The following is a 25,463-nucleotide window of genomic DNA, read 5'->3' as shown; positions in this document are numbered from 1 at the left end:
GCGTTAAGCTCTGTTTCAACTTGGGTTCTTAGTTCTCATCACCTCCGCGGCTCCGCATCAGGTCCCTTTCCGGCATTAAGGAAGCAGGTACGACTCTGGGTTGGTTTTAAATTACAGCCTTTGATTTTGGGTGGAATCAAGTTTCAATTTTGGCTGGTGCAAAGAGTTAAAAACGAAGATAAAGAGTTACTGAAAATTTTTCCCTGTGTTCGTTAAAAATTTGATTTTTTGATTTCTGTGAGTTTCAATTTTGGCTGGTTCAAAGAGTTAACGAATTGCTGATGATTGTTGTCTTTACACAAAATGGTAATGTCGTTTTTGTTGGTTTTGTTCTGCGAATATACGAGTTTGGTGTTCATGTTTTGGATTGTTTGTTTTGTTGTCTTTCGCATTTTTATATATGATAATGTTATCACCTTGGTCATGTTACATGAACCGCTCTGTTTTTTTACTTCCATTAGTATATTCGCAGACGTTGCTTCTTATCTATTCGCAGAAGTTGCTTCTTATGCTTCTTATCTCCCGTTTTTGTTCTGCTGATTATCTATTCGCTTAAAGTTTGAATAGTGTTTCTATCTTTAACAAAGCTCTTAAACTAGCTCCCTGTGTAGTAGAAGCAATTAGATTGTTTATAGAATGAGAAAAACTTGAAATGCTGAGCATGTTTTTCTTTTCTTTTCTTTATAGATGGATTCACAATCATTAGAGACAATGGCAGCTTTAAATGCTGAGCATGAATATCATGCCATGAATGAAGATGGTCAAGAGGCTGAAACTCAAGGAGGAGCACATAGTGAAACGCAGCCTACTCAAGAGACTAATACTGACCAAACGGTATTTAACTCTAATAAACGCTTAAAGTCTGATTGTTGGAAAGAGTTTATACCAGTAGCAGGACTAGAAACAGATGGTAAACATAGAGGTCGTTGCATTCACTGTAATAAGAAGATGATTGTAGAAACTAGTCAAGGAACATCATCTGTTAAGCGTCATTTAGCTATTTGTCCAAAGAGACCTCCAGAGGTGAGTGAAGCAAGTGAGTATGATCAGAAAGTAGATCGTGAAATGGTTACTGAAATTATTGTGTACCATGATATGCCTTTCCGTTATGTTGAATATGACAACTTGTGTGTTTATTTTTCTTGTTTTGAAAGCAGGGAGCTTGAATCAATTACCTCGTCAAATCTTATAAGGGTGACAATCAATCTGATATTTATTTATTTGTTTATTTATTTTGTATGAATTTTAAATTATATTCACCAAAAAAAAGACTGGTCCAAATAGGTCTACAGCTTAAAGAAACATTGAGCAAAAATAACCAAACAGTTGAAACAATCTGATATCTGTTTCAGTCAAAGTGTTACCACAGATGTACCCATGTTTTCCAAGAATCTCCTCGCATCTGTCTAATGCTTCATACACTTGCTCAACTGCCTACATATAGGAAACATAAAGTTTACATTCTCATGTGATCAATTAACATATACAGTAATATCTATTCATGACTTCCGCAGTTACCTCCTCCTCATAGGTCCCTGTTTCTTCGCAAACCCGCATCGATAGACACCGTTATTTATCCCATTGTAGATCCATTCATTAGTTTCATCGATTTTTGCTTGGAGATGAGAAGGGTAAAGGTCAAGATCAGGATTTCCCCCAATATGATTGAGCTCAGTGTTGAACATCCGGATACTTTCTGCACTCTCGTTGTTTACAACAGTTTTGAGCTTCTTATCCCACAGAACCTGACATAAAAAAAACCTCAACTCACTCCATCTAGTATCTGATAAAATTTTCTTTATATTAATTGTAGACTAGGGCCTAAGAGATGATGCAAATATGCAATCCAAGTTGATGCTGATATTTAATCACCCAAATAAAAGCTTTGTCGGCTACATTTTATAATATGAAGACTAGATAAAAAAATATAGGATATTTTCTTCCACTACAAACGTATCAGCTCATGAGGTGGCTGGGTATATTCAAAAACGATGATATGAATTTGAGAGTCATTATATAAAATTAGGACTCAGGCCGCCCGCAAAATCGCAAGCTTATAATTTTGAAAAGAAAAATTATTTAACCAAAAGATACGATGAAAAATCGCAACTATTACTAGTATTTATTTAAACTGTTATTATTATATACACTAGGTATTAAGTCTCCGCGATATCGCGGGGAAACTCATTTTAATAAAATATTTATTATAAAATTTCTTTAATATATATATTTTTAAATTATGGTATAATAAATTCCAAAAATACAACTCTTAAAAATATTTTGAGAAATATTTTTAAAAAATAAATTTAGTTTAACGTGTAATTAACGAAATTTTTATGTTGACGTATCGTTCTCAGTGAACTTTTAAGTCCATTTAATTAGTGGGTTATCTTTTGGCTAGAATATTTATAGATTTTATCATTGATGTAATTTACACATATTTCACTCAATTATTTTGAGAAAAATTACAATTAAAATATGCAGATAGGGGATACAAATCTTTACAATTAAATAAATAATGATTAGTGCTATAAATATATAATAGGTAGTTGCATATTTAAAATAATTTTTAATGTAATGAAATCTCCATATTTTATTTAATTCTGTTTTTTACTTTAATATTACATAATTATTCGTTGCCTACAATTATACATTTGAAGATAAGTAGATTCTTATATGTATTCCCACATAGTTATATAGTTAAACATATTTATATCTATAAATGCTTATATGTTTACGTATGACATCACCATATATAGTGTTAATTTGAAAGAAATGTAAAATTATTTATTTGGTAATTTTGAACTCTAATGTTTTTTTTCAGATTTATTAGATTTATCAGTTTAAATATCTTTCTTTTTTGTTTTAATTGTTAAAAACATTGTATAAAAACACTATAAATTTCCAAAATAATCTTTTAAAAAGTTGAAAAGACAATAAAAATTAATTGAGACCACTCATAAAATGACATCATTTTAATTCATTCAAATTAAATATTTGAATTCAATTAAATTAATTATTTAAAATGTTTCACAGAACTCAAATATGTTTTTATAAATGAATATGTTTACATATTTATATTTCCGAAATCAATAAATCAAAATTTATCAAATTAATAACCTTATTTCTTTTAGACATAAGCCTTGTTCGTTTGTGAGTCTCAGCGACACCTTATGACGACTGTAATTATAGTGCAATTTTCTCTTTTAATCATTTCCATCAATATCTTCTGTGAATTAGTGCACCGTGTTTCTGTCACTGGTTTTTTCGGTGATGTATTTAAGCGACACAAGTGTCGATTTTCTTCATCACTCTCACTATATTTAGTCGCTGGTTTTTAAAATTATTAAAGAATCAGTGTTAAGAATAAGAAGATTACCAATCAATCTCAAATTTAAATATAAATAAACAAAAATTATCACACATTTCACTTATAACTCAATTATAATATACATTAATAAAAATGAATATAGATACATCTATATTCATAGACGTGGAATTGTAGATGAATATATAATACAAACAACTATCGTTTTGTAGACATAACATATGATATATAAAAAAGTCTAAAGTCATTAAATATTTTGACAATTCTAATAGATTATATAGCTAGTTAATCCAATATTAAATGTACTTACTACGTATTTTTCTTCGTACAAGATGTTGGTTATTTATCTAGTTTTTTGTAAAGGTAAAAACAATTATGAGTGAAAAAAATATAAAGAGATTTATAATCTAAATGACTTCATTCAAAATTTAAAACTTTATTTTTAAGAAAAATCCATAAACCTTTAGTTAAATCAATAATCCTTACAAAAAAAATTCATTCTTATAATAATATATATTTAGTAATTTTAAAAAATACTTGCAAATGGTTGATTATTAAAAATTTGGAACAATTGAAATATTAATATAAATAGATGAAATAAATGAAAACAATGTTTTCTAAGTAACTTACACATAAATAGGATTGCACTTACATGATTAGTAAATGAAAACAGAGTTTATTCGAGTTATGTGATCTTAAATATTAAATTTACCAAATTTTTCAATGCTTCAATTAAACGGTTAGGATAATTTCTTTTAATATGTTTTAATAAATAAAGATAATTTATGAAGAATTATACTTAGTTAAAGATGTGAACATTTGAATAGACACAACTGTTCGAAAAAGTTACAAATGTTCGTAAGACACACAACTTTATAGTAAATATACATTTACAATTTTTCAAAAAGACGCAACAATATAATTCTTTTGTCAAAAAAATAAATTTTTTTTTTATGAAAGTCATAATGAAAAGACGCAATTGTTCTTCGCATTTATTCAGTTTGCTATTATCATATGTTAAAAAGAAAGTTTAAAAATTTCCCAAAAGAAGAACAAATATATATAATCCTAAAGACGTGTACATTTGAACTAAAAGGAAAGTTTGAAATTGTTATAGAAGAAAAAAAATTTATATAGATTACTAAAGATAAGAATATATGAATAGACAGAATTGCTAAAGATGTAAAAATTTAAATAGATACAATTGTTCGTAAAAAACACAACTGTTTGTAAAAGATACAACTCTACATTCAACAGATGCAACTTTCTAAAGAGACGCGACCATATAAACTTTTTGTCAACAAAAAAATAATAATAATTTTTTTTAATAAAAAGTCATGATGAAAAGACGCAACTGTTCTTCGCATTTATTTATATTGCTAATATTATATACACAAGTCATAGCTGTTTGTAAGAGACACATCTCTACATTCAATAGATGCAACTTTCTAAAGAAACGCAACCATATAATTTTTTTGTCAAAAAAATAATTAAATAATAATTTTTTAATGAAAAGTCACGATGAAAAGATGCAAATGATTTTTTTAATGAAAATTCACAATTTTTTGAATAAAAAGTCACGATGAAAAGACGCAATTGTTCTTTGCATTTATTCATATTGCTAATATTATGTACAAAAATCTTAAATGTTTGTAAAAGACACAACTCTACATTCAACAGATGCAACTTTCTAAAGAGACGCAACCATATAATTTTTTTGTCAAAAGAATAATTAAATAATATTTTTTAATAAAAAGTCACCATGAAAAGATGCAACTGAATTTTTTTTAATGAAAAGTCATAATTTTTTAATAAAAGGTCACGATGAAAAGACGCAATTGTTCTTCCCATTTATTAATATTGCTAATATTATATACAAAAGTCTTTGCATTTATTCATATTGCTAATATTATATACAAAAGTCACAACTGTTTGTAAGAGACACAACTCTACATTCAACAGATGCAACTTTCTAAAGAGACGCAACCATATAACTTTTTTGACAAAAGAATAATTAAATAATAATTTTTTAACGAAAAGTCACGATGAAAAGATGCAAATGAATTTTTTTAATGAAAAATTAGGATGAAAAGATGCGACTGTTCTTCGCATTTATTCAGATTGTTATTATTATATAGATTTTTTATTGTAAAAGACACAACTCTGCAATAAACAGACGCAATTGTATGATTTTTTTTAAAATAAATATATTATATAGATATTTATGGTAAAAGACACAACTCTACAATGAACAGACGCAACTTATGTTTTTTTAAAAAGAAATATAAAAATTTATTTAATGAAAATATCCTTTTATATTGAAGTGACAAATCAAAATTATCTCTTTTCTTCTAAAAGTTGAAATTTAGAGTCATCATTCCAAAAATCTTTTGTTAAATCAAGAATTGGAGGATTTACTTTTAAAATAATGAATGCTAGAGAATAATTTAGAAAGCTGTAAAAACCGTCGATATTAAATTTTATATTATTTTATGTTATGGCAAAAAAATGAAAACAGTTCAAGCCGACAAATATATATAGATTTTAAAAGATACAAATATTCGAAAAACACAACTCTACAATGAGCACTTGCAACTTTTCAAAAAAAAAAAACGTTACAATGAACAATCGCAACTTTTCGTAAAACATAAAATTAAAATTTTCTGCAAATTTTTTTAGAAAATTATCCAAAAGACACAATTGAAAAAATACAACTTTTGGTGGTATTTATTCATATTGCTATTATATATAGATTAGTATACAAATTAAACGCAAAGAAGTAGTACGTTAAGTAAGGTCGTTATTGAGTCACCTCATACGATCGGATGGTTTCATATTCAAAATTACGATTGTTGTATGTGACGATTAGCAACTTACTTATTGTACATTTATCTAAACATATACATTCTAAATATTACTTATTGTACATTTATCTAAACATATACATTCTAGGACATACAAACTATTTGGTTAATCTACTAAACCAGCAATATTCCATAGATGTTTTTATAGAATAAATATATTTGAAGAACATCTATCTTGAACCACAAGTGCCGGCTCAATTGCTTGAAGTAGTACTTACGCACGAATGAATGATGAAGCAACAGCAATATTTAATTATAAAAATTGAGTTCATCAAGAATCCAACAAGAAGATCCCAACATTTTTACAACATTCTTGTTGCCTTTGGTTTACGAGGATCATGAAATACCTTGTTTCTCTTTCACAAAATCTTAAACAGCTTCTTTGGAAACTCCTGGAGTATATTGGCCAGTCGAAGGAGGTTTCCTCTCTAACAAGCTTAGTGTCGAAGACTGCTGACTATCTTCAGCATTTTCCCAATCCGTTACAACTTGTAAACTCAACGGAGCCTTAGGTGGAACCTGTAGAGCATCTAGACTCCCCTCTAACATTTGAACAACTTTTCTCATTGGAGGACGATCATATGGAGTATTCTGTATACACCACAAACCCACTAATGTCATTTTCTTAACTATCTTCTCATCTTCTTCTTCGATTACATGATCTTCTAAAATTCTCATGGTTTCTTTCCTCTCAAGATCGTCATAGACCCAATCTGGAAAGTACACTGAACTTTTATTGGACGTAGAAGTTTCAACTCCTTCTCTTTTTGTTGCCCCGATCATCTCAAGAACCACCATTCCATAACTATACACATCCGACTTATGTGAAACTCCTCCATAGTTTTTGGAAAACATTTCAGGAGCAATATACCCTACGGTCCCTCTTGCGTCTAACATGGATATGATACTCTCTTTCCGTTTGCCGAGCTTCGCAAGTCCGAAATCCGAAATCTTTGGACAAAATTCTTCGTCTATGAGTATATTTTGAGGCTTTATATCAAAATGCACAATCTTGGATACACAACTATTGTGCAAGTACTCTAACCCGCGAGCAACACCTACCGCAATGTTGTATAAAGCTTTCCAGTCTTTCTTCGTTGACATATTCTCGGAAATAAACTTGTCAAGCGATCCATTCGGCATGAACTCATAAATTATAGCTCTGTTGTTCCCTTCATAACAAAATCCAAAGAGAGAAACGATATTAACATGAGATGCTCTACTCATGCTAACTAGTTCATTGATGAACTCTTCTGCATTACCCTGTGACGACTCTTTCAAGATCTTCAATGCAATATCTCTGCCGCTCTTATCGGGTAATTTTCCTTTATAGACAATTCCAAATCCTCCTTTCCCTAGAACATGAGCAAACGAGTTTGTCATCTTCTTGACTTGCTCAAAACTATATCTCTTCAACATCACAACCGCGTCGATGTTCTCGTCACTTAGTTCATTCTTTCTTTTCGCATTCCTTGCTCTCACAACTACCACAATCACAACAATAATGATCAGCACAGCTAAAGCTGCTGCGACTCCTGGAAGATAAAACAAGCAAAACTTAGGTGTTATATGTACATGATAGGGCAACAGAGATATGATTGCATCGAATTAGGTGGTACCAAGTATGGTATTTAACATCCCTTGAGAATTATCTGCCAATGTATCAAAAAAAAAATTATGATTAGCATTAATTAAACAAAACCAAAATAAACATCTCATACATTATTATAGGAGGAATAAAAAATAAAAATAAACTTACGTTTTGGTTCCGCTGGTAATGGAGCCATCGAGCTTCTGGTAACATAATTACATGTATTAGCTTACTAAATTGCATCCAAAACAACCAAAAATATAAAGTACTATTTTCTAAATGTAGATCATAAAATTTAGATTTATCATTCTATTAAATCCTGGAANTGACTCTTTCAAGATCTTCAGTGCAATATCTCGACCGCTCTTATCGGGTAATTTTCCTTTATAGACAATGCCAAATCCTCCTTTCCCTAGAACATGAGCAAACGAGTTTGTCATCTTCTTGACTTGTTCAAAACTATATCTCTTCAACATCACAACCGCGTCAATGTTCTCGTCACTTAATTCATTCTTTCTTTTCGCATTCTTTGCTCTCACAACTACCACAATCACAACAATAATGATCAACACAGCTAAAGCTGCTGCGACTCCTGGAAGATAAAACAAGCAAAACTTAGGTGTTATATGTACATGATAGGGTAACAGAGATATGATTGCATTGAATTAGGTGGTACCAAGTATGGTATTTAACATCCCTTGAGAATTATCTGCCAATGTATCAAAAAAAAATTATGATTAGCATTAGTTAAACAAAACCAAAATAAACATCTCATACATTATTATAGGAGGAATAAAAAATAAAAATAAACTTACGTTTTGGTTCCGCTGGTAATGGAGCCATCGAGCTTCTGGTAACATAATTACATGTATTAGCTTATTAAATTGCATCCAAAACAACCAAAAATATAAAGTACTATTTTCTAAATGTAGATCATAAAATTTAGATTTATCATTCTATTAAATCCTGGAATCTTGTTTTGGAACAAATATCCTAGAATTTTTTTTGCCTAAAAAAAAATACTATAATTTTGTTTTGGCTCCAAAACAATAGTTCGTGGTTTGGGCCGGCAATCACATAGTCTTATTTAGACTTTAGACACCAAAACCGCATAATTCTATACTGGTGTCAAAATCACAATATCATGTTTCATTCAATGCCAAAACCGAGGGATCCAATTTGCAGCAAAACCGTGAAATTCCACTTTGATGCCAAAACTCCATAATCTTGTTCGCATCAAACCACCAGATACCAATTGATATCGAAACAGGGGAATTTCACAGAGTTATATAACTGAATTTTGGCGTTAAAATTGCATAATCGAAATTAGACGCCAAAACATGAGTTTTTGAGTTTAATTTTTTTTATAACTCAGTAGTTAAAGGTAAGTGAAGCTAGTAATCAATATTTATATTCTAAGAATAAAGAATTTGAGCCTAGTGGTGTTGTATTTGCTTTGTAGTTTTGAGTTACAAGCTTTATATGTTAAAATCTTTATCTCAACGTTGAACCAAAATCATGACAACTACCATTTAGATTATTTGTAAACGACACTAATACAACTGTAAAAGTGGCATTGGTGGCATTGGTGTCATTGCTTTTTTAAAAGTAGCATTTAGTATTCTATAAAGATACATATGTGTGTGTCATCGGACTATCTAGTTTCTATAATATATTTTTAGAATTTATGTTAAACTTAATTTGAACAAANAAATATCCTAGAATTTTTTTTGCCTAAAAAAAAATACTATAATTTTGTTTTGGCTCCAAAACAATAGTTCGTGGTTTGGGCCGGCAATCACATAGTCTTATTTAGACTTTAGACACCAAAACCGCATAATTCTATACTGGTGTCAAAATCACAATATCATGTTTCATTCAATGCCAAAACCGAGGGATCCAATTTGCAGCAAAACCGTGAAATTCCACTTTGATGCCAAAACTCCATAATCTTGTTCGCATCAAACCACCAGATACCAATTGATATCGAAACAGGGGAATTTCACAGAGTTATATAACTGAATTTTGGCGTTAAAATTGCATAATCGAAATTAGACGCCAAAACATGAGTTTTTGAGTTTAATTTTTTTTATAACTCAGTAGTTAAAGGTAAGTGAAGCTAGTAATCAATATTTATATTCTAAGAATAAAGAATTTGAGCCTAGTGGTGTTGTATTTGCTTTGTAGTTTTGAGTTACAAGCTTTATATGTTAAAATCTTTATCTCAACGTTGAACCAAAATCATGACAACTACCATTTAGATTATTTGTAAACGACACTAATACAACTGTAAAAGTGGCATTGGTGGCATTGGTGTCATTGCTTTTTTAAAAGTAGCATTTAGTATTCTATAAAGATACATATGTGTGTGTCATCGGACTATCTAGTTTCTATAATATATTTTTAGAATTTATGTTAAACTTAATTTGAACAAAGAAAGATAAACTATAGTCTTGTTTACATATTTACACTAATAAATTAATTTTAAAAGTATTAAATTCTATTGGAAAGAAAAATAAACTTTCTACGAGTGTTGTGAAAGTTCCGTTGAATTTGAACATTTCTATAATCAATGCGGACCCAGGAAAAAAAGTTTCGCAGGTCATAAAAAAAAAATTAAAAGCTTTTTAGATAGAAAAAAGAGACAATTGGTGTAGTAAGTAGGAGTCAAACCGAGGTTTGGGGATCAACTTATTAAAAAAAGACCAACTATGCTATAGAAAATTTACAACTTTACATGTAAAACAGTTCTATTTCAACATTTACCCGGTCAGTTGACCCACCTAAACTCTACGTGGATCCGCCACTGATAATCATAATAACAATACGAAGGAGATCAGATATCGAGCCCAATATCCAGATTTTTACGAATATATATATCAAATTTGTTGTAGAGTAAAAACTAATCTGGAAAATGTAGAGTGAATCACAAAATACCACAAAATTATCAGGATAATCCAGTTTACGTAGTCCATCCTTATTATTTTTGGGTTGGTGGTTTTCCAAAATTGTCTTTACGTAAACTACAAACGTTATTTTGATTTTTTTGGTCTTCCAACTAACGCACGCACTAATTGCCATATGTGGGGGCGTTTCGATAAGATATTTTATCAGACCAGCGTTTCGATAAGATATATTATCACTAGTCCTAGTTGACTTTATATTATAACCGATAGAAAAAAAAAAAGAAAGAATAATCATATATAGTAAATAGACAAATTGAAATTGTAATAGTTTATTTGCGAAACTATATCTATAGATTGCTTTCATCTGTAAAGTAATCTCAATTCTCAAGTGGGTAGAGTTGCCACGCAAATCTTAATTAAAGTCTTAAACATACTGGTTGATTTATACGATAACACGTCAGTGTACATAATATAATGGTTTTTTTCCTTAAAACAAACGAGGAAAATGGACTACATTATTTGCGTAAATATCATCATCCTTAATTTTCCTACAAATGACTATCTACCTAACCCTATCTACATATTATAATATGTAATCGTATGTGGTGTGATGTTTGAGTTAATTAATAAACCTAAGCAACAGATAACTAATTAGAATTTGATCGGAGTCTAGCAGGGCATGTGAATTTACCTGGTGGTGTTGGGAATGGAGGAGGGACAAAACGTAATCACGTAGTCAGTTGAATTTGTGCATGTGAAGGTGCTGTTATTGTCGTTGAAGGCGTAGCTATAGGCGAATGGGCAAGCGCGGTCGAAGTTCTCCACGTACTGTGTAGGCTTGCAAGTTTGTTTTGAGTTGAAGTAACGAGTGCAACAGTTCTCCTGGGAGTTGTCTTCTCGGCATGCGCTATTGCATGCGACTATATCTCGCCCGACAAATTTCTTAAGATCATTTGGACATGTCTTGCTCAAGTCAACCATGCAACCTGAGCTGATACATGTCGGGATTGATGGAACAACCTTTAGTGGAAGGTTGTAACCGTACTCGAGGCTGATCGTATAGCTGTTGATTCCGCCGTCATCGATCCTAAATAAGAGATAAGTGACCGGAGACCAACTGTATGCGCCGGGACACTCGACCCCGCCGGACTCGCAGTCCCCCGTGGCGCACGTGAAATTTCCTGCTGAGTCGTTGGAGCAGAGGGTCCTAGCCGAGATAAGACCGTACCATGAAGACGGCGCTTGTATGGCACGCGCCTCTCCGCTCTTGAGAGTGAAGCCGGTGGTGGAGACTTGTGACCGCCATGAAAAGATGACTGGCCAAATTGTTTTATTGCATTTGTTCTCTAGGGTTATGATACTAGTGGAAAACACTCCTACAAACGAACTTGAGAAATTAGAAATTTTAAAACAAACAAACAATAAATCAAATAATCATCATAAAAAAAGTCGTACCAGACACGAACAAGTGTAGAGCAAGGAGGAGAATCAATGGCAACCTCTCCGTCATTTGGCTTAAAGAAAAATAGAAAAAGTTCCAAAGAGTGAACTACTAACAATTATATGTTTTCTCTTGCTTCTTCTTTTTTGGTTAGTAGAGACTAGAGATAATTGGTGTCTTAGTTATAAAAAGTTCACAAGCAAGAAATTAGTCAGCAAGTAGGAATAAAAATTGAAAATCGTTTTTTTTCTTATTTTGGTAGAAAAAATTGAAAAGAGTTAACAACTACTTACTTTGAATTAAAAACGAAATATATAATTTCCAAATTGTCCACACTGCGTGGTCGCATTTGTTCTCTTTGGTAAAGATATCACTAACAACTATCATGCATGTTTGTGTCAGATTGCGCACATATTTCATCAATATATCATGCCGACAGATGATAAAATAAGGTCATCGGAGAAAAATGATAATTTTTCACAATTTCATAAAACCACTTGAAACGAAAAAGACAAGATGTGCCATCACATGATAAAACCGTATTCTACTAATTATAAATGATTAAAGAAGCGATTATTTTGTTCACAAATCACATAAACACTTCAGACAAACACTACAAGAAAACATGGTGAAATCCTACCAAATTTCCTTCGAAAATTTTGGTAAGAAAAATTTCCTACCAAAAACTTACGATTATACTACGTAAAACAGTTGTTGTAGGAAATTGGTAGAAAATTTCCTTCAAACTTTAATCGTAAAAAAGTCGTAGGAAACTTTCTACGAAATTCCTTCAAAACGTAAAATCGTAGGAAAATTCGTAGAAAAATAGAAAGAACTAAATAGAAAAAGATGCGGTAGGAATTTGGTAGGAAAATTTCCTTCCAATTTCTTACGAAGGCGGTACTGAAGAAATTTCGTAGGAAACTCGTAGGAACATCTTCCTACCAATTTCTTATAAAATAAATTTCCTTCCAAATTCCTACCAAGTGAGGTATGATTTCTACTAATTTTCTAAGTTATTTTATAAGTAAATCTTTAAACTCATTTACTTATAAGTTTAAAATCAATACATATATATTTACTGTACATTTACAAAATAAAATATTTTAAACTATTTACTTATAAATACAAATCTCTACTATTTACTTATAAATTTGTTTTAGAAAAATCAAGATACTTTTTTAAAACTTGACTATTAAATTTTTAAATAAAGCCATTTTCTTAACCCTAAAACACTAAAACTCTAATCAAGGAGTTTATGTATTATACTCAAAAGCTATAATCCAAAATTATATAATTATTTTAGTAATACATTTTTTCAGGTTAACAAAATTTTTAATGATTTTTACATATTTTATATATCCAAAACCTTTTAATGATTATTACAAAACTTTATAATGATGTTTACATATTTTAAACTATACGATGTTTCAGGTAAATAAAATTTTATTTATTTTTAGTAATCTAGTATATTTCTTTTTCTATTGTTAATTACTTAATTGCATATTTTATGCTTCACCTTGAGAATTTAACCCAAAACCACGTTTCCATCTAAGTAATGTTTTTGATTTTTAAAATATTTTATTCCTTAATCAATAAGGCTCATAACTACTAACATTAATTATGTTAAAGAAATATCTCTCCTTACAATAATCTTTTTTCTGCAACTCTTGTTTACCTTAGACAGCAAAAGAGATACTCTAACTCTTATAACTACAAAAGAGATCTGAAAGAGATACTCTTATACCCAGAAAGTCACAGCTCAGAAACTCCGCCGATTCAACTCTCCCTTCGCCTCCGCCGTCGTTATGCTCACCAATTCCAGCGGCTCCGTTCTCCTCATTGGTACCATTTCAACGCTTCCAGGTTCGACTCTCTCTCCCCTTCTTCTCACTCTAATTTTTTCAAAACCATGAACGAATCTGTCTGAAAATTGAGAATATTCGGTGTTTAACTTATAGTTGATGTAGATCTGGTTTATATTGCAGATCTCGAAATAAGGAGATGAAGTTCCCAAATTCCCAAATTCGATGGATAAGATGATGGTAGAGCCTCTGCGAAGGTGGTGTATGGAGAGGTGCAAAAGAGAGAACGGTGCAGCCTCATCGAAGGTGGAGAGATTGAACAAAATTCTCAGTCTGAATCTGGTGGCGCGTGAAAAAGGGAAAACAGTGGATCTCGAGAAAATAATTTGATTTTTAGTTTATTTGTTTTATAATTTGTAATTCATAATTTATATGATTTGTACAATAATTTTTCAGATTAATCATTAATGATTATTTTATTTTATTTTAATTTATTTTCAGAATTAATATTATTATTGAAAAAAATAATAATTTTGTATATTATTTATTAATTTGGTAGGAAACTCATAGGAGGCTCACAAAAATATTTTGGTAGAAAAATGGAAGGAAACATATATGGTAGGAAAATTGTAAGATAAATTTGGTAGGAAAATAGTAAGAATGTTTTTACCTACCAACATTTTGGAAGGAAAATAGTGAAAAGATTTTCTCCATTTTCCTACGAAATTCCTTCGAAAATGATTTCAAAGGAAATTAGTAGGTATTTCCCTTCGAAATTCCTTCAAAAATTGATTTCCTTCGGGCTATTACCTCCATTATTTTTCGTAGGAAATTGGTAAGAAATAGGTGTTTCCTTTCTTTTTCCTTCGAAATCTATTATAGGAAAATTGATTGTTTTCTTGTAGTGAAAGAAACGAGCTATTGAGATATGACCATTGAAACATCTTATTCTTCATATTCACAGCAATGTCATCTTCGTCCTTTTAATTTATTATTATTATTATTATTATTATTATTATTATTATTATTATTATTATTATTATTATTATTATTATTATTATTATTATTATTATTATTATTATTATTATTATTATTATTATTATTATTATTATTATTATTATTATTATTATTATTATTATTATTATTATTATTATTATTATTATTATTATTATTATTATTATAACAGCAATTAATTACAGTTACAATTAAACCATGATTAATGAAGAAATCTCATGGCTAAAGGAAATATTTCATGGAAACAGAGAAAAAGGAAGATAGAAACAAAAATGAGAATCAAATTTTTTTTTTACCTCAAAAGAGATAATTTATATCAACTCAAATCGCCAAATAGAGAGACCATGATCTCTCTAGATAGATAAACCGCCTAAATTAACCAAAGGGGGTTCGGTTCCGCAATATCCCTCAGTCGGTACCAATATAGTTGTTGAACCCTGGTGGGATTTACTTTTCATAAAGAGTTATTACTGATAAGCTCAAATTAATCCCTAGAGCTACTCTCTCAAACAAGAGATCAGTGTAGTATTTAGGGGTCGAATCCACAAAGACTCAAGATCAAACACAATGGACTATAGAGTTTTGTTATTACGCTAAACAAGTTAATTTAATAATTAAAAAAGCAATGCAAATATTTAAATGAAAGTGTTGTGAATTCAGAAAATCAAAGGAGTTAAGCCTAGGAAATTTTTCAGGTAATTATGAAATATTAAATCAATTAAATAATTAAGGTTCAAGCAATAAAAATCAGATCTAAAACTCTAAACTTTTGATAAAATAAATCAGTTCTCACTGAAAATATTATCTAAATTTAAAACCAGAAAATCCAAATCTCTTTGTAAAATTCTAAGTTAAAAATCAGCTTTAAGAACAGGTTTAGATAAGTTCACAAAATTACTAAATCAAATCTCTTTGCAGAAAGTAATTTTGCTCATCAATGGTTTAATCAGGAAAACAATTATATTCTCATATCAATTTATTTCCCTAAGATAATAATTCTAGGTGATCAATCAAGAATTATTATAAAGAACAACCAAGGATGAAGATCATAAAAGATTAAGAACCCTAAAAATCATAGATCTAATAAATCATAAAAACCCTGTGAAAAACCCTAAACCTAATAAGCAAATTACTCAGACATGTTTAATGAAGAACAAATCATAATTCTGAATAACATGCAATAAATATTGAAAAGTAAAAGAGGGAGTTTATAAATTTTTCTCTGTACAAAGGAGTTCAGATCTCTCTCTCCCAAAGCTCTCAATAATCCTTCTCTCAAAAACTGCTAGAAAATAACTTGATAGAATAAAACTTAAGGGTTTGGAAAACCTAAAAATACTATTTATATGTCCTAAAACACGTCAGGGACTTGTGTTGCAAATATGGAAAACTTCCGGCAACTTTGTAAAACTTCAAAAACTTGGCTCTCTCGTCGGTTTAGACTTGGTGTCGACCGATGCTAAAGAGTGTCGATCGATGCTCCCTTTCTGTTCTGACTCCAAGTTCGTTCCTTCTGAATTGATGCTTCAAAATGATCCAATTTGCTCCATTTTGCACATTTCATGCCAAAATCCTAGAACACTTGTAAAGACTCAAAAACATCCTAGAAAACACATCAAAAGACTCTAAAATACTCCTTATATCAATTACCACCTTGGTTGGGCCCGAATTGGTAACCTAAGGGCATCTCCACTGGGGAGTGCTCATAAAAAAACTCTCAAAAACTTATCAATAAAAATTAATATAGAGAGGAGAGAGAAGAAGAATAGAAGAGAAGCGATACTCAAATTGCTTGAGGAAGAACCGATACTCAGCAAGAATTGACAGGTGTCATTCAATTAATGGTTACTTATAATAAATATATAAATGCAATTAAAATAAATTTTTTTTTTAAAGTAACCCTCTAACATCACTGCCGCTGGTGATGGTCTAATGTCTCTCTGTTTAGTACTTAATTAGCTTTTAACATTATAACTTATAATTAATTCCCGGTTTAATTCGGTTATAGGTGTTACAATCGAGTTCACTTTCCTTTGGTAATCCATCTGTTTTTTTTCTTTGTCGCCGTGTATTAAACTCTAGTCTCTCTATATATACAGACCAAGTTCACCATTGGAACTTATTAGAAATCCGAATACTTTCAAGAACTTTTTCGATCTTAAAACATTTTCAAGAACGAGAGAAACTAAAAAAGAAGATCGAAGGTCATCATGGTTAGATCAGAATTAGTAACGACGAAGACTCTTATCTGGAAATGAAATGGCGGCGGCGCCGGTGATTTCTCGCCGGACATGTTCACTGTCTCCGACACTAGAGACTATATTTTCGAAGAAAGGTCCGATGATTTTAATCATCATCAAGATCCACATTACAGAGTCGTCGTCATAGGACAACGACATCGTTTGTTTCTTCTTGTTCCGGCGATCATAGACAAGAACGTGTTGTTCGATTTCTTTAAACAAAAGAGTTTTGTAGTTTAATGTATGTATAAGCAGTAAGCAAAAGAGTTCTTTTATATATAATCTTATGTCTTTGGTTCAATTTATTAATTTGGTCATTTGATTCACAAACATCAATTTATAACTTTTTTTATTCTCCTAGTTCTTGGTCAGATGAGACGTTTCTTAACGTGGCACAATTTTTTTTTTTTGACAAATGCATCCCGGAAATCAACAAAACGAGACGATATCAAATTATGCCGACAACTTATGGGTCTTTGGCCAATACTGTATATAACTCTTGGAAAACATGGTTAAAATGGGTGTTTTGACCTATGCAAAACATATTTTCTTGTAAAAAGATAAAATCGGGTCTTTAAAGTCCGAACTCTTTCTTGACATAGAATCATGTATAGATTTTGTTATTAAGAACACAATCAAATTACAAATCAAAGAAAGCAAATAACTGAAAGTGCATCAGAGCTCTGAAAGTGACAGGAGCTTGCGAAGTGTCTCAGAGTGCTGATATGCTGACGTGGCNCTGAGTCAGTCGCTGATTACAGCAGCCGCCTGAGTGGAATTGCCCAAGAAGCTGTAGTGTTGGGTAAACGATACAATGACAAGAAGTTGGTCAAGAAATTCCTCAGAAGTCTGCCTGATAAGTTTCAACNAATGAGCTGACGTGGAGAAAGTTTATCGGATGTCGTGACAGGGAACGTGAGAAGGAAGGAAGAAGAAGATCAAGATATACACGAGGATATTNCAAGCATTTGAGATACAGCTGAAGAAGAAGAAAAATGTAAATGAGAAATCATTTGCCATTAAAGCCATTGAAGAACAGAAGGTTGCAGAGTCTCAGGAAGTTGCAGATGAAGAAAAAGTGGGCTTGTTGGTTAAGAAGTACTTTCACAAGATGGAAAGGGGTCAGCGGAAGGGAACATCATCACTCCTGAAATCCGATAAGGAGATCAGGAAGGGTGACAAGCAAGAACGTCAGTGTGCTGAATGTAAGGGTTTTGGACAATACAGGTCTGAGTGTCCAAACAATAGACGTAAGAGTTCTCTGCAGTGCTACGGGTGTAAGGGTTATGGTCACACCAAATTTGATTGTCCTTCACGTGAGAACAAGCAGAAGCCTTACATTACTTGGAGCGAAAGTGACTCAGATGAAGAAGTCGGCAAAAGAGAGGTTCTTAACAGCTTCCTTGCATTGCTGGGTGTCATTGAGGAAGATGAAGAAGATGATGTGGTGCTGGAAACCAAGGACGTAGATGAGAAAGTGAATTCTGATTCAGATGGAGAAGAGGTTGATTTGTCAGTAGAAGATCAGATAGAGCTTCTCATCAAGACGGTGGTACAAAAGACTCAAGACAACAAATAGTTAACTTCTGAGAGAGATACTTTACAGCTTCATGTTGCAATGATCTCTAAAGAATTAAGTGAAGAAAAGGCAAAGACTCTGCGACTTGAGAAGCAGTTAGAAGAACAGCTGAAGAATATCAGAATGCTGAATAAAGGAACCAAAGATCTGGATACACTGCTTAGCACTGGAAGATCCAGCAATCTGAAATGGGGTCTGGATTATCAAGGAACAAACACCAACCCAACCACTCAATTTGTCAAAGGCGTGGAGTCTGAGCCCGAGCTGAAGGAGAGGAAGTTCCCTCGAACGACTAGAATGTATGATCAGGTTCCTGTGAAGCAGAATTCAAGAAACCCAAGGATGGTGGTGATTCCCGAGGTGAATACTATGCCGCCATATGCCTCGAGTGGGTTTCGGCAGACGGCTGAAAGACCTGTTCAGCATAGTAGAAGGAGAGGATGTTGGTACTGTGGGCATCTAACTCACTACAAAGCCCAGTGTTATCAGTTCCAGAATCGTGTGTCTAGCCTGATGCAACGCGGTGAGTTTTATCCAGCTGTAAGAAGAAACACACAGGGATATGTAAGGAAAGATGATCTCTACTGTCATGTGGCTTTCACAGTAGAAAAAACAGAGGTTAATCAGGCCAAGTGGTATTTTGACAGTGGATGCTCTAGGCATATGACTGGTGCCCTTGATAATCTATCACATCTAGAAGAAGAGCTACTTTTGGTGATGGAGGAAAGGGTACAATCCGAGGAAAAGGTACAACTGGTGGTGATTCTCAACCACATCTTAAGGATGTCTTCTTGGTCGAAGGGTTGAAGGCAAATCTGATAAGTATCATCCAGTTGTGTGATGAAGGTCTGGATGTCACATTCACCAAGAAGGGGTGCAAGGCTGTTGATCAACAAGGGTCAGTACGACTCAGAGGCAGGAGATCTGGTAACAACTGTTACATGTGGAAATCGTCAATGCAGTGTTTTAACACGACTGCTGAGTTGGACACAGAGCTGTGGCACCAGAAACTTGGTCATCTCAACATCCGCACAATGATGAAATTGGCTAATCAAGAGGTTGTGCGTGGAATTCCTAAGCTGAAAGGTGATCCACATTTCATATGTGGTCCTTGCAACAAAGGCAAGCAAGTCAAGACGTCTCATGGGCCAGTGACAGATATTCGCACTAGTCATGCACTCCAGTTGATACATATGGATCTGATGGGTCCAATTCAAGTTCAGAGCATTTCTGGGCGACGGTTCATCTTTGTCATGGTGGACGATTTCACTCGCTACACCTGGGTGCGATTTCTTTGTGAAAAAGCTGATGCCCTTGAATGCTTTCGCATTCTTGGCCTGCAGATTAAAAGTGAAAAATGTTCCATCCAAGCTATTAGGAGTGATCATGGAGGAGAGTTTCAGAATGACAAGTTTGATCAATTCTGCGGGCATCAGGGCATTGTTCATCAGTACTCTACTCCAAGAACCCCAGAGCAGAACGGTGTTGTCGAACAAATGAACAGAACACTGCAAGAGATGGCGCGAGCTATGCTGCATGGGAATCAAGTGCCACATCGGTTTTGGGATGAAGCTATCAACACTGCTTGTTACATTATCAACCGTGTGTATGTCCGACCAGGGACCAGCAAGACTCCCTATGAGTTATGGAAAGGAAAGTCTCCAACTGTAAGCTACTTTCATGTGTTTGGCTGTCTATGCTACATTCTGAATGACAAGGATCAGTTGGGTAAATTTGGCTCAAAGAGTGATGAAGGGATCTTTCTTGGTTACTCAGGACACAGCACTGCCTTCCGTGTTTACAACAAACGCACAAGATCAGTTCAGGAAACAGTAAATGTTGTTTTTGATGATACTTCGTTTCAACGAGTTGATATGGTGCCTGTTCTCTCTGACAAGGATCTGGTAACTGATGATGAGAAGTCTGAGCAAGCCTCTGGGAGTCTTAGTGATCATGCCAGCCCTGGACTGTCAACAGACGAGCTTCCTCCATCTTCTCAGGTTCATCGGAATCACTCCTCAGGCGATGTTATCGGTGCGATTCAGGGGGGTAGAGTTACCAGGGGCAAACAGATTGACTTTGCTCAACTGGCTGGAAGGAAACAGAAGACTGTAGTTCCAGACACTGTCTCTCAGGACTCTGAGATCGTTCAATTTGCCTGTTTTGTTTCCACTATGGAACCAAAGAATCACAAAGAGGCTCTTCGGGATGAGTTCTGGGTTGCTGCAATGCAAGATGAGCTAGAACAATTTGAGCGCCACAATGTAGTGGGAACGAAGTGGATCTTCAAGAATAAGAGTGATGCCAGTNTATGATACTTCTTTTCAACGAGTTGATATGGTGCCTGTTCTCTCTGACAAGAATCTGGTAACTGATGATGAGAAGTCTGAGCAAGCCTCTGGGAGTCTTAGTGATCATGCCAGCCCTGGACTGTCAACAGACGAGCTTCCTCCATCTTCTCAAGTTCATCGGAATCACTCCTCAGGCGATGTTATCGGTGCGATTCAGGGGGGTAGAGTTACCAGGGGCAAACAGATTGACTTTGCTCAACTGGCTGGAAAGAAACAGAAGACTGTAGTTCCAGACACTGTCTCTCAGGACTCTGAGATCGTTCAATTTGCCTGTTTTGTTTCCACTATGGAACCAAAGAATCACAAAGAGGCTCTTCGGGATGAGTTCTGGGTTGCTGCAATGCAAGATGAGCTAGAACAATTTGAGCGCAGCAATGTGTGGGAACTCACTAAACGGCCAGCTAATGTCAATATAGTGGGAACGAAGTGGATCTTCAAGAATAAGAGTGATGCCAGTGGATGCATTGTGAGAAATAAAGCAAGACTTGTGGCCCAAGGTTACTCTCAAGTCGAAGGAGTTGACTTTGATGAAACCTTTGCTCCGGTAGCAAGGCTAGAATCCATCAGGTTCATGTTCGGTATGTCATGTGCTCTCAAGTTTACATTACATCAGATGGATGTTAAAAGTGCATTTCTGAATGGTATTTTACAAGAAGAAGTGTTTGTAGAACAACCAAAAGGCTTTGAGAATCCACAACATCCTGAGCATGTGTACCGTCTGAAGAAAGCGCTATATAGTCTCAAGCAGGCTCCGAGAGCATGGTATGAGAGATTAACTACGTTTCTTTTGGATCAAGGATATGTTCGTGGAAGTGTAGACAAGACCCTGTTTGTTCTCAACAGCAACAATGCATTGATGTTTGTTCAGATCTATGTGGACGACATCATTTTTGGTTCTACCTGACAATCTCTGGTGCAAAGGTTTGTGAAAAACATGTCACAGGAGTTTGAGATGAGTATGGTGGGAGAGCTGAAATACTTCCTGGGTTTGCAAGTAGAACAATCAGCTGATGGGATCTTTGTGTCTCAAAGCACCTATGCCAAAGAATTGGTACAGCGGTTTGGTTTAGGGAAGAGTAAAGAAGCTAAGGTACCTATGGGAGTCAATGACAAGCTTTCAAAGGATGAGGAAGGAGAGGATGTGGATGAACGACTATATAGAGGTATGATTGGAAGCTTGCTCTACCTGACAGCAAGTAGGCCTGACATTTGTCTGTCAGTGGGGATATGTGCACGGTGCCAGGCCAAGCCCAAGATGTCCCACTTACTAGCAGTCAAGAAGATCATCAAATACGTCAAGAGGACAGTGAACTTTGGTATTTCCTTCACCAATGATACCAACACCAGTCTGAGCGGATCCTACGATGCTGATTGGGCAGGTTCTGTGGATGATCGTCGAAGTACAAGCGGGGGATGCTTCTTTATGGGCAACAACCTAATTTCATGGCACAGCAAGAAGAAGAACAGTGTCTCACTATCAACCGCTGAGGCTGAATACATTGCTTTGGGCAGCTGTTGTGCACAGCCCCTGTGGATGCGTCAAATGTCCTCTGACTATGGTATGGATTCTGATACTCTGTTAATTCATTGTGATAATTTGAGTGCAATAAACATCTCTAAGAATCCTGTCCAGCATTCTAGAACAAAACACATAGATATTAGACACCACTTTGTTCGTGAACTTGTTGAGGCGAAACTGATTGAGATAGACCATGTGAGCACTGATTTTCAGCTGGCTGATTTGTTTACTAAGGTGTTGACTGGTTCTCCCGCTACCTCCCGCAAACGCTGTGTTTGCGGGTGGTAGCGGTTGGTAGCGATTAGAACCAATCACACAATCGCTCATAATCGCTCCCAACCGCTCCAAACCACTGAATTCCAAAAGCTGCTTCCCGCAAGCGTTTGCGGTTGCGGGTGATTGCGGTTGGAATTTTTTTTTTTGTAAAAAAACTTGAAAGAAATCAATGATAATAATTTTTTTTTGTTATATCTTCTATCTAACCATTTTACTCATTAAGGATGGGAGAAAATGAAGTACGGATACGATTGCTGAGATTATAAAATAAACAATTAGAAGAAAATAATATTCTAATTAACAATAACCCGGAAAACTTGATGTAAATTTAATGGCACCTCGCATATAAGTTCAAAAAAATCTAAATAAATATAATATTTCATCAGAAACTTAAGAAAATAAGATTATTTGTGAAAAATATTAAAACAAATCACCAGTGACTCTTCTCAACTCTTACTTGACCATTCCTACCAATGCAACTATTGACCCACGATCTAAGAGAAAAGAGAAAAGATCTACGATCTAAAGCATATGTTTTGTCATTTATCAAATTACTTGATTAAATTTTTGGTGAAAAGTCAAATGCATAAAGTAATAAGTATTTCAATATGAAATTTATTTGTTTTTTGAAAAATTATTTTTAGTGTTTTTTTAATAAATTTTAATTATAAATCAAGTTTAATAAAAATTTTGATATTTTTAAACATTTATATATTATATATCACATTTATTATGTTCCAACCGCTATTGAACCCGCTGGTCAACCAGTCGTAAAACTCCCGCAAACACACCAGTTTTAAACCGCTAAACCAGTCGTTCAAAACGCTTAATAATGCTTGAAACCGTAATCGCCCACTTCCGCAACCGCAGCGTTTGAACCAGTCACGCCCTAAGCCTTTGGACTTCAACATATTCATAAATCTGAGGAAGTCTATTGGTGTCTGTGAACTCTAACTATTTCTCTGAGTTGTGTTGGTCTAAAGCAGGAACTGGAGCTAGAACAGATCATAGAAATCCTGGAATATATAGAAGATCAACATCTGAAAGAGTGTGGGAAATAGCTGCCTGTCATGCCGGTCTGTCCATCTTGTTAAACGTTGTCATGATTTAAAGAGGTCAAAGAGCTGTGAAGAGACATGCACAGTCATTCTAAGGTTTAATAAGCTAAGGAATGATGAGTTCCGAATCAGTGGCTGACACAATTAAATGCTGTCACTGAAGCTCAAGATGCTGAAGCAGTCATCATAAGGCTGTTTGGAGAAATAAAAAAAAAAAAGAAAAAAAAAAAAAAAAAATATTTTGTGCTCTTCAAAGAGATGAACTCCAGCTGCCTTAACATGTTGGGATGGACTGAAGACTAAAGGCATGCCAGTGTGAAAGACTACCCACATGCAACAGTCCTCTGATCTTCGACAATTCAAGAGGTTGTGATAGTTTCTAGTGAAGGTTCTGAACAAGTGGCTGATACGACAAAGGTCTGGTTCGTGTTCTGATTTCTGCATTGTTTAATATTTAAAATAAAAAAATAAAATACTATTGATGCTCATGTGTGTTTAATTCTCGGTCTGGGTCCCTCAGAATCTATCATTAGTGGCTGTGTGTATCCGTGTGTTTGATTCATGAATCTGTTAAATTGGGTTGTAAAAGAGGAAGAATGAGATTTATTAATGCACTGGTATTAGTTGTGATTGAATGAATTAACGATTGAATGCAGTCAAATAAGGAAATAGATGCGGTGTACACTGATGTTTAATTGAGTGGTTTCAGGAAATCTTTAATGCTTTGGGCCGAGTTTGTGCAGCCCATTGAGACTCATGGATGTGTATAAAAAGGAGCGGCTAGGGTTTTGGCGTTTTCCTCATCACCTTTGCGATTTCAATCCTGTGTCGATTAAACTTCTGCTCAAATCTCTCTCTTCTCTTGTCGATCAACTCTCTAACCATCATGAAGTCCATCTTTAGTGGTTTCCACTATGACTCCAGCTCAGATGAGGAGCTCCACACTCCACCATCTTCGTTGTCTCCGCCAACTCCACATGTTCCGATCGATCCCGCGACTGCCATGGTGGTTTACCAGCCTTGCGAGGAGTCTGTCACTGCATCTCCGACTCGGATGGATCAGATTCCCTCGCCTTCTCACGGGAATCAAGAGACCTGCGAATCCTCGTCTTCTCCACCGAGAGAGGTGACTTCTCGATTTCCGGTGGTAGATCTTACTTGTGATGTGCATGTACCTGTCCTACCATCTCAGGGAGTCTCATCCCGTCTACGCAAAAGACAACCGCCTGCTGATCTCGACAGTCGTGACTCCAAGCGCCCATCTCTTCACAGAGATAAGGGCACATCCACCGCATCTCGAGGAGCTTCGTCAAAGGACTTCGATGCCAAACGGTTCATCTCCTCAAAAGCTGTTCGACGATATGGGTTCTTTGCCTCTCGAACGCTCGCTCCAGAGGTCTGTTATCCACTAGATGCTGCAGACAAGGCTAGGGAGTTCATAGACAAAGCTGGGCTGCTTAAAACCGTTACTCAGATTGGCTCGTACGACTC

General features: G+C 34.2%; 2 protein-coding genes, 1 long non-coding RNA gene and 1 pseudogene across 4 annotated transcripts; 2 read left to right on the top strand and 2 right to left on the bottom strand.

Moving 5' to 3' along the window:
• LOC104699371 overlaps positions 1-2,374 on the bottom strand; it is a 7,143-nt pseudogene extending 4,769 nt beyond the window's left edge.
• Positions 6,420-12,475, bottom strand: LOC104699370 (LEAF RUST 10 DISEASE-RESISTANCE LOCUS RECEPTOR-LIKE PROTEIN KINASE-like 2.4). 2 transcript variants are annotated; one of them, XM_019226755.1, is made up of 7 exons: positions 12,145-12,475; positions 11,381-12,065; positions 8,599-8,633; positions 8,460-8,492; positions 8,110-8,375; positions 7,455-7,461; positions 6,420-7,364 (listed from the first exon to the last, which is right to left on the bottom strand). In XM_019226755.1, exons 1-7 carry the CDS (start codon positions 12,197-12,199, stop codon positions 6,562-6,564), a joined length of 1,884 nt encoding a protein of 627 aa, XP_019082300.1. In that variant the 5' UTR covers positions 12,200-12,475; the 3' UTR covers positions 6,420-6,561. The 2 variants fall into 2 exon arrangements, with proteins under 2 accessions (XP_019082300.1, XP_010412987.2); XM_010414685.2 differs by having other exon boundaries at positions 6,420-7,461; positions 12,145-12,474.
• Positions 13,718-14,422, top strand: LOC104792989. The gene is made up of 2 exons (XR_769147.2): positions 13,718-13,996; positions 14,119-14,422. It is a non-coding gene; the product is annotated as an uncharacterized LOC104792989 (long non-coding RNA).
• Positions 22,054-24,025, top strand: LOC109133374 (uncharacterized mitochondrial protein AtMg00810-like). Its single transcript, XM_019246422.1, has 2 exons — positions 22,054-22,678; positions 23,901-24,025. Exons 1-2 carry the CDS (start codon positions 22,054-22,056, stop codon positions 24,023-24,025), a joined length of 750 nt encoding a protein of 249 aa, XP_019101967.1.

This window comes from Camelina sativa, chromosome 6 (genome assembly GCF_000633955.1).
Source record: "Camelina sativa cultivar DH55 chromosome 6, Cs, whole genome shotgun sequence".
NCBI lineage: Eukaryota > Viridiplantae > Streptophyta > Magnoliopsida > Brassicales > Brassicaceae > Camelina > Camelina sativa.
This window is presented reverse-complemented; position numbering and strand designations above follow the sequence as displayed.